Source organism: Neovison vison, chromosome 1 (assembly GCF_020171115.1).
Source record: "Neovison vison isolate M4711 chromosome 1, ASM_NN_V1, whole genome shotgun sequence".
Classification (NCBI taxonomy): domain Eukaryota; kingdom Metazoa; phylum Chordata; class Mammalia; order Carnivora; family Mustelidae; genus Neogale; species Neogale vison.
This window is the reverse complement of record NC_058091.1, coordinates 167785946-167795798: the sequence shown is the minus strand read 5'-3', so window position 1 is coordinate 167795798 and position 9853 is coordinate 167785946. Positions and strand designations below refer to the sequence as shown.

The 9853-nt window shown below is 46.9% G+C and overlaps 2 protein-coding genes across 2 annotated transcripts in view; both read left to right on the top strand.

Moving 5' to 3' along the window:
- ZFP2 (ZFP2 zinc finger protein) overlaps window positions 1-9853 on the top strand; it is a 30806-nt gene that overhangs the window by 9357 nt on the left and 11596 nt on the right. The window lies entirely within an intron of this gene.
- Window positions 240-8052, top strand: ZNF454 (zinc finger protein 454). The gene is made up of 5 exons (XM_044262693.1): window positions 240-319; window positions 1566-1663; window positions 2835-2961; window positions 3388-3477; window positions 7921-8052. The coding sequence occupies exons 2-5, from the start codon at window positions 1631-1633 to the stop codon at window positions 7941-7943; spliced, it is 273 nt and encodes a 90-aa protein (XP_044118628.1). The 5' UTR covers window positions 240-319; window positions 1566-1630; the 3' UTR covers window positions 7944-8052.

The window sequence follows — 9853 nt, the reverse complement described above, 5'->3', positions numbered from 1 at the left end:
GCGCTCAAAGCCGCCGGGCGTCGTTTTGAAGGGCCGGGCTCTGTCTGCGCAGGCGCACGATATCACTTTCTCCCCCCCCCGCCACGCAGGGGCGGGCGCTGGCCGCCGCTTAGCCCTCTGGGAAGTGGAGTCTGGGAAGCCGAAGTGTTGCTGCTCTCGGAATCGCGGGTACTGGGCTCAGCGGCTCCCCGGGCAACGCGCAAGCGCAGTTCCGATCCGGACTGCCGACTCCAGCTCATTGTGTTCAGCCTGCGATGTGGCGGTTGCGGTTTCTCGCCGCAGGCAGAGGCTCCTCCAAGGGCAATCCTGTGGTGACCAGGTACGGCGGGCAGAGCCGCGTCGGGAGAGCGGGATCGGCCAGTCGGGCCCCGGGGGCCAGGGCTGCGGGAAAGAACGGCGACTCGGTACGGGTAGTAGTCCGTGCCGGAGGACGCTGATCCCGATGCCCCAAACTTCTCGGGACACATGACTGAGGTTTGATTCCACAGAGGAAAGGGGAGGACGGCCAGGTTCAGGCTGTTGGTTTTAGGGTCGGAATGTGCGAGCGCATGTGGAGGAGGATGCGGTCCAGGCCTCTGCGTGTGTCTCGGAGGAGCCGACTCCGGGGAGCCGGGGGACGCCTCCAGAGGTGGATGCTCCGGGCCGTGACGGAGCCCTGTCTGCGGACCTCGCCGAGGCCCGGGCAGCCGCAGCCGCAGCCGCAGCCGCAGTCGCGGCAGCAGCTTCCGCGAGGACCGGGCAGAGGGCCGGAGGGCCGGTTCTATGAAGGAGACTCCCCGCCTCCCAGACACACAAATGCACTGCCTCTCGCCCGCTCTGGCTCTTTGTCATCCAGACTGGGTGGAGGGGAAGAGGCCTGAGGTCAGAGAAGGGCTTGGCCTGAGAGGCCTTGGCAGTGACGATCCAGCCCTCGTAGCTTGCCTTCGGAGGAGAAAGAAGACCATCTTTCTCCACTTCCTCCACTCTCCTTCCAGGCAGGGAGGAAACTTCTCTTGAGACCTGTCAGGTAACTTCAGGGTAAAGGCCAAGGAGTGGGTAGAAATCCCGAGATCTGGGGCTGAAGGGTGCTTTCTGCAAGGAAAACCCAACGTATTTAAGATACGGGAAGATGGGGGCGCCTGGGTGGCTCAGTGGGTTAAGCCACTGCCTTCAGCTCAGGTCACGATCTCAGGGTCCTGGGATCGAGTCCCGCATCGGGCTCTCTGCTCAGCGGGGAGCCTGCTTCCTCCTCTCTCTCTGCCTGCCTCTCTGCCTACTTGTGATCTCTGTCTGTCAAATAAATAAATAAAATCTTTAAAAAAAAAAAGATACGGGAAGATGTGGAGGATTTGACTTAGATGCTGGGAGAGAGTGTGGGGCTGGGAATGGCCGCATGTGGAGGGATCCCCTTGACAGTGGAGGCCATCAAAACTATCCTCAGAAAGAGGAGAGAGAATTGGGAACAAATAGGAACCAAGAATCTACTGCTTCAGGGTACTGGGGGACTCCTAGAATGGGAATGCTCACAGCCTCAGTCTGGACTGTCTGTCCTCTGATCTCTTTTAACCCAGTTCTCCTCATAACAGGTGTGTAGAAGTTTCTAGCCTTGGTCCCACTCTGCCAGTCTCTGAAAGGGCTTATCAGAGAAGGAATGGCTGTCAGGCACCTGCCACCCATGGTCCAGGTGAGTGGGGAGTTGTTACAGGGTCCCCACCCCCCAAAATTGACTTAAAAGTTTTAAATGTAGAGGTTTGGAGAGGGTGGGCTTGTTTTTTTTTTACCCTAACCAAGAGCTTTTCTCTTAATCCAATCTCAATTGGAGGCCTGACCCCGTTCCTCCTGTATGTATATAAAGATAGATAGATAGATTGATTGATTGATATTCTTCTCTGGGCTTCTCCTTAACTCCTTCTCAGGGCACACCACCTCTCTTGGCTTCTCAGCCAAGAGTTTCTAAGCAAGGCACTAGTTGTGATCAGAGGGGACAAGGTCATATTGTCCAGAATAACTGTTCCTGTGGGAACTGTGTTCGTGTGTTGGAGGTGAGTAGGTGAGCAGCCAAAGACAAGCAGGAAGGAGTTGCTCAGCAACAAGTAATAGGTGCGAGGCCATGTTCTCCAAGACATGCCGGGAAGACAAGAGAGATGGGGACACAGTCCCTAGCTTCTTGGAGTTAACAGTCCAGTGCGGGGGGATCTAAAAGTAAACAAGAACCCACAGTAAAGTGGGACGGTGCTTTGCTGGGCCTGCTCACTTGAGAAGGGAGTTGAGGACGGCTGTGCCCAGGAGGAATTGTGGAGGCTGAGGTCTGGGTAGGATTTGGTCATGGGGTGGAGGAGGGCATATTGAGGGAAATGGGAGAAAACGTTTGGGGCGAAATGAATAGCAAGAATGAAGTCTCAGGGCGCCTGGGTGGCTCAGTGGGTTAAGCTGCTGCCTTCGGCTCAGGTCATGATCTCAGGGTCCTGGGATCGAGTCCCGCATCGGGCTCTCTGCTCAGCAGGGAGCCTGCTTCCTCCTCTCTCTCTCTGCCTGCCTCTCTGCCTACTTGTGATCTCTCTCTGTCAAATAAATAAATAAAATCTTTAAAAAAAAAAAAAAAAGAATGAAGTCTCAGTGCTGAGGAAGCCTATCTTCTCCACACAACGTGTTTCTTCAAGGCAGGAAGCAAAGTCTGATAAAAGCTCAGCCCCGGGACACCCTGAGGAAATGCTTACGTTGTTGTAGAACTCCAGCCCTCTCTGTACTGTCCTGCACCTCTCAACGGGCTCCTGGGCCTGCCAGGCTCAGCTCTTCCCAGATAGCCACGGGAGGGGGTCACCGCTGGTCACCAGGGATGGGGTTTGCTGTTACAGGAATCAGTGACCTTCAAGGACGTGATCGTGCTCTTCACCCGGGACGAGTGGGCACAGCTGAGCCCTACTCAGAGGGCCCTTTACAGGGATGTGATGCTGGAGAACTACAGCAACCTGGTCTCACTGGGTAAGCGGGGGCCTCCGAGGACTGAGCTTCACATATGGGGATCCCTTAGGGACCCTTAGAAACTCTCAAACTGGTTCCTCACAGAAGACTGGGCTGGGAGTGGGCTGATCGATGATGCTCTGTTCAGGGCTGTTGCGCGCCTACCCCTGGTGTCCTGAGGACGCAACCCCTTTGGAGTCTAAGTGCAGATGCTTCAAAGGCTACAGGGCTGAATCCTCTCTCTGTGTCAGCAGGGAGAAGGACATGGGAACAGCTGGTCTGTGTCAGGCCCCAGGCTTCTGTTCTTCCTTCTGAAGAACTCACCTGTCCCCTGGCCTTCCTATCGGGTCACCTTTTCCAGGAAGTCCCGAGGACCAGGTCTCTTCCTTGCAATGATTTTATCACTGGTATGAATAAGATGTGGTCCATTTTTCCCCCCAAAAACAGGACTCTTAGGACCCCAGTCAGATGTGTTTTCCCAACTGGGAAAAGGAGAAGAATGGATGCTGGAGGACACGTCGGGAAGCTTCTGGCTTGGTAAGAGCCCTGCGTATGGGAGGCACCAGGAGGGCCTCCACAAATGCTCCAGACTGAGGAACACTGTCTTTTCCCTTCTCATTCACCGCAGCATCTGGTTGCCACATTGGTCCCTGTGTGCATGGGGGCCCTCCTATCCATGAATTTTCTCCCTAATTGGTATTGATTAATAGTCTTCAGTTTGGAAAAGGCCTCCAGTGTAACCTGGGCCACTCCCCCTGCCCCATGCCTTGTTTAGCATCTCACAGTACGGTCTCTGCTGGCGGTTCTCAGTGATGAGGAACCTATCCAGGTTGCACACACGGCAGGGTGAGATGGGCCGGCTAACCATGTGCCTTCTGAGCAGCCGGGCCAGCTAAACCCTGCATGCTTCTTCAGCCGCCTTCGTATTTGTTCATCTGTGTGTGCACAGATTCAGCCAACATTTAATTACTCTCTGCCTGTTGTCAGCAGCTCACCATGCAGGAAGTGTCATTAGAGTGTGGCTAGGATTACACTTGGCCAGGTCCCTCCTTTGGCACCTGGTAGGTGGCATAGACTTGTAGCCCAAGCATATAGAGAACGTGACAGTTTAGTGATTGTTACTTGTCTCGAGGAGCCCGGTGGGTGCCCCTCCCTTTGGTGCTAAATTTTCTAAGAGAGCATATTGCCTTATCCAAGACATTACGACATTTCTGTTTGAGCTGGCATTTTGCAGGCTATGACGTATTTTTTAAAACCTTTTGGTACTGATCTTTCACCCAGCAAAACAGGCAGGGATTTATACGTGGAATGTCTAGGACTCAATCTGTTCTGGAATTTAAATGTCTTAACTCTAAAATTCAGTTTTCCAAAAAAATCTCTTCTAACTTACCTGGTAGCATTCTGAATTTGTGTGTTCTGTTATACCCAAGCTAAGGCATTTTTAGTATTTCATTCCGTACTATACAAGCAGGGTTCTGACAAAAGAAGGGGGGCATGGAGGAATTAAGCAAAAGAACCTTATCTGCTGTCCTGGCACTTGAGCATAACCTCCTCTATTCTTCCATTACTCCTCATTACCACAAGTTCTTTCCTGTACTTGGGTGGGGGGAATATGAAGATGAAGGAGTTTTGTGCCTAGAAACAATTTGACAGTCACATGTGGGTAATGACCTGAAAAACCAGGTGGTCATGGTGCAGGCCTTCCCAGTGCCTTTCCCAACTCTCAGGATTCAGCACTTCGTCTTCCTGAGTTGCCTGGTCACCCCAAAATCTTGAGCTGATTCTGGAGGGATGACCAGTGGTTAGCACTGATCAGGCATGGGAAGAGGTCTTACTTTATATTTCCCAATAAAGTTTTATGGCTGTTCCTCTCATTATCTATTGAAGATTTATTTTTACTTTTGAATAGAACCATCTTCTGTTTTCTTAGCTAGAAATTGCTGCTGTAGAGAAATGGTAGTCATTTCCAATATCTATTGCCCTCTTGTCACTCTCTGTCAGTATTCTTAAAGCATTCATTAGATCATTTTTAGTTTGTTTGTTTTTTTTCTTATTTCTGTTTCACTTCATGATGACTGATGAGGACTTCAAAAAGCCATCTAGAATTTCTCCATTGCTGCACCAGTGACTCCTGATTTAGAACAGACACTTATTTTCAGTTGTAGGGAGAAGAAGTCCTTCTGATAGGTTTTCTCTTCTCAGGGCCATGCACTAGCAGAGGGAGAAGAGAGCTGGCATTTGAGCACCCAGGAACTACTACCGTGCTAGGTGTTTTCCAAGGGAATTTATGCGAATTGCCCCATTCAGTCCTTACAACCTGTGAGGCAGGTCCAGGGTTACCTGTGAGGCAACCCAACCCACTTACAGAAAACCAGGCGTCCCCATGATTAACTCATTTAGACAGATTTAACATTGCTGTTCCCTGGCAAGTCAGGATAGGGGTGAAGCCAGCATTGAAACCCATCTGACCCTCAAACTCATGCTCTCCCCTCCTCCAGAAGAGCTTCAGTCACCTAGAAATTGTTTACTCAGTGAACCTATGGATAACTACCTGCTCCCTTAATTTGGGTCATGTGCTAATAACTTTTCATAGTTCTTCCCTATTTATTAATCCTTTGAGGTTTCTTTCTGTTACATTGGTTATACATTTTACCAATTAACTTTAAACTGTTGGTGGGGGTTTTTTGTTTTTTGTTTGTTTGGTTTTGGTTGGTTGTTTTTGTTTTTTTGGTTTTTGGTGGGTTTTTTTTTGTTTTGTTTTGTTTTGGTTTTTTTGAGCCATGAAGTATATTCGTTCACAACTGGGCAAAGCATTCATGTAAAAATTTAACACTTTATATTGTGTCTTCTTCCCCATTTCCAACTTTATCTGCTTTTTTTTTTTTTTTTTCCTTTCCCCCTCTTACATTGGTTGGGAATTTTTTTTCAGAGATCCAGCTCTTAATTATATCTCTTACAGGCTGTAATTTTACTTGGACACTTGTGGTCATTTCCTTGATTTATTTTAAAATGAACGTATTTTGATGGCTGTACATTCTGTATACGAACGAGAATCAGTGGTATTTTTTGATAGTCTGAAGAGTAAGGAAACAGCACCCCTACCCCCACTGTCCAGCCAAAGAAACAAAACGGAGGGGCACCCATGGAGTCCGATGTGCCCCGCATCACTGCCCCTTCCACCTCTCAACACCAGCCAGAACCACTAGCTTATCACCAGCAGCCCTGTTGCTCATCATGGTCTTTCCACATGTATCTCTGGCTCTGAGCAGTCACAATCAGCTTTGCGTGCTTTAACGTTTGATCCATGTATTGTACAGCAGATATCTTTCCACAGGTTGTCCTTTTCAACCCTTACCAAGATGTGTAGCTCTGCCCTTCCATACTCCCTCAGCGGCAATACCTCAGTTTCTCCATTCTGTGGCTGGTAGACCTATAGGTCATTTCTGGACGTTGCTGTGTAGAATAATGCTGACCGAATATTCTTATGTGCATTTCCTCATACGCATGGGCATTCTTCGGAAGTCTCTAGGTGTGGAGACACTGGGTTTAAGGGTACATACTTCGTCAGCTCTGCTAGATTTTCCCAGATTACTGATTAAATTCGTTTTTCCACATTATACTGATAGTTGACTCAAGTTCTTGTTACTTGATACTCTTGCCAAAATTGGGAACTGTTAGACTTTTTTCCCAGTCCCACTCCTGTGAAATGGTATCTCCCTGTGGTTTTAAATTACATTTCCTTGTTTCCTAGTGAAATTGGACATCTTTTTGTGTGTTGCTAATTTGTGTTTTGTGACTTACATGTTCCTATTCTTTGCCTGTTTTTCTGTTATAGTTTATCTTTTTCTTACTCATTTGTAAAAAGTCGTATGTCTTTAGGAGTCCAGAATTTTATACAGTAATATATATATATGGTATATATATATATGTATATAATAGGAACCCAGTATTTTATCAGTTAATATGTGTGTCACCCTATAGTTTTCTTCTTTACTAACAGAAATTCTTTTTTTTTAATTTTTAATTTTTTTTTAAGATTTTTAATTTATTTGACAGACAGATCACAAGTAGGCAGAGAGGCAGGCAGAGAGAGAGGGGGAAGCAGGCTCCCACTGAGCAGAGAGCCTGATGGCAGGGCTCGATCCCAGGACCCTGAGATCATGACCTGAGCCGAAGGCAGAGGCTTTCACCTACTGAGCCCCCTACCTGTTCTTCTTATTTTTAATAATTAAGTTTTATCACAGTAATACATGTATTTCATGGAACTACAGTGTTGAATATAAAAAACGAATGGCCCCTTTGTCCCCCCTTTTCCCCATTCTCCTCTCTGGAGAGATAGTCCCTTTTATCTTCCTTTAGCTGATTATTTGATATAGTTGCTTCCAAATAATGACGTTTTTGCTCTCCCTAAGAGTTCCCTCTGACCTCTTTGCAGTGAATCCCCTTCCCCATCCATAACCCAGGCGACCCTAATCCGCCAGGATTTCACAGGAATGGACACATAGCCTTCTGTGTCTGACTTCTGTCACTTAGCACAGTATCTCTGACACTCCTCCTTGTTGTTTCACGTGTCAGAAATTCTTTGCTGTTGCTGAGTTAGCACCCGGTCATATGGTGATAGCTCTGTTCAGTCATCGTTAATGAGCATTTGGGCTATTTTCAGGTTTTGGCTAAAGCTGCTATGAACAGTCTGGTACAAGGCTTCTTCATGTGGATGTATTTTAGTTCATATGCTCTTTGTAGACATGTGCTCACCAAGGTACGTGCCTAGAAGCAGGAATCCCAGGTTGTGCAGTAGTTGTGTGTTGAAACTGGGACACTCTTTTCAGGGGACGCAGGAGCCAGGTGCCCCTTACTGTGCTGGGTTGGACTCCAGCACCTTAGCAATAGCTCTGCAAGGGGCCACCCCTCCTTGTTCCCTCTCTCGGGGAAAATCACTCTATCTTTCACGATTGAGTCTGTCACTGGATTATTTTGCAGACACCCTCCTGATGTCAGTTTGAAGAGTTTTATCATGACTGGATACGGCATTTTTCACGAATGCTTTTCCAAATCCTGAAGATGCTGCTATGTTTATCAGTTACATTGATTGGTTTTAAAATGTCAAATCAAATTTGCCTTCCTGGAAAACCCCAACTTGGTTTTCATTTCTTGTTTTCAAAATATTGGTGGATTAAATTTTTACATCTGTAGTCATGATAAATTAGTCTGATCTGTTCCTCGCAATATTTTTGTTTTTGATATCAGGGTAATGTTAGCCTTATAAAATGAATTTGGACATTTCCCCTTCCTTATTATTTTTTGGGAAAATCTGTACAGAATTGGTGTTATTTCTTCCTTAAATGCTTGGTCAACCCAGTGAAGTTTTCTGGGCCAGGAGTTTCCCCCATGGGAAGGTATTAAGCTGCAGATTCAGTTTCCACGGCTTCTTTTCAGTGGGCCACAAATGTTAGCTGCCTCAGCCTCCCTGAATCCTGGGCTCTGTCACTTCAGTTCACTGAGCCTCCTGGGCTGTTTTGGTCCCTGTGCTGGGACCTGGACACTGTCCCTGGGGCTAAATCCCTAGGCCTTCCCTTGTCTGTTTCCTTTCTTCCAGGGATCTCCATCTTTCTCTGTCATTTGTCCATTGCCTAAAAAGTTGTTTCTTTCTCTCTCTCTCTCTTCCCACCGCTCTGGTTTTCTAATTGTTTTACAGTGGGAATTCTCAGAGTTTTCCAATTCTGCCATCATTTTTAATTTCCAAGAACTCTTGTTCCTCTGGATATTGCTTTATTTATATGCTAGTATTCACATTTTATGGTTAAAATATTTTACCTCTAAAGATAATGGTTTTTTAAAAACATTTTTCTCTCTCTTCATAAGCTCTGTGTTCTCAAATTTTTCTCTTTGATTATTTTGGTATCGCTTTCCTGTTAGAAGCTTTCCTCCTGTATCTGGTAGTCCCTGATTGTCTGCCCAGGTAAACGGTGGGAGGATCAAGGTTCTTTCTAGAAACTCTTAGTGGGTAAGTGGGACTTGAGTGTTTCACCTCCTGCCACCGGCTGCCCTGGTGTCTTCAGTCCAGAGCACCTTCAATTTACTCCCTCCAAGAGGAAAGGCTGGGACTTCTGCCAAGTTGGGAGAGGGGAGTCCCCAAGCTCCTCGGACTGGGGGAAGGAACGTGGGGGCTTAATGGCTTTGTAAACTAACCTTAAAGCAATGCTCCATTATCCATTCCCCACTTCCAGAGGTACCTGATGGTGCCAGTTCCTGAAACTATAGGTAATTTGGAAGTAAATCAGGTTAGTTTCCGATCCCTTCCTGGGGGTGACCTTTCAAGTACATTGTAAAGGGGTTTGGATCATACCACTTGCATGCCTTGTATGAAACCCTGGAGTTATATAGTTTAAGACCATACTTTGTTTTTTGTAACGTGGGACAATGCAGCTAGGGGTATTGCTCCTTAATTCAGCCCGCTCTGAAGTGACCTGGGGGCCCCGGGGAGAGCAGATTCCTTGTGCTCAGATCTTCAGCAGGGGTCCAGTCTCTCCTAACCTCAGTTCATCTTCAATGTGGGAGAACTGGGTGCATTTGACTCCCCTCTTGATTACATGAGTATTGTCCTGGAACACTAAACATTCAGAAGACAAATATTCTCTTTAAAGTACATGATTTGATTTTATGACCACAATCAAGAAAAGGCTTTAATAGATATAACTACCCAGCAGCTGCTAGAAAAGAAAGCCAGCAGTTGGTTATTTTTGTTGAGCCATAGTATATCCCTTTTGAAAGCCTTCTGCCAGATTTTTTTAAGTAAAAATATTTTATAGTAATACTAACCCAGGAAAATACACAAATTAAAAGTGTAAAACTCAACATATTTTTGCTATGTAAATACTGTATAACTGGCACGTGTAACAAGAAGAATGTTACC

Bases quoted from the DNA above. Each gene is read 5' to 3' on its own strand.
- ZNF454 (XM_044262693.1), top strand. From the start codon at position 1,631: ATGGCTGTCAGGCACCTGCCACCCATGGTCCAG. The intron at 1,664-2,834 runs GTGAGTGGGGAG...TTGCTGTTACAG, and splicing joins ACCTGCCACCCATGGTCCAG to GAATCAGTGACCTTCAAGGA. The intron at 2,962-3,387 runs GTAAGCGGGGGC...CCCCAAAAACAG, and splicing joins CAGCAACCTGGTCTCACTGG to GACTCTTAGGACCCCAGTCA.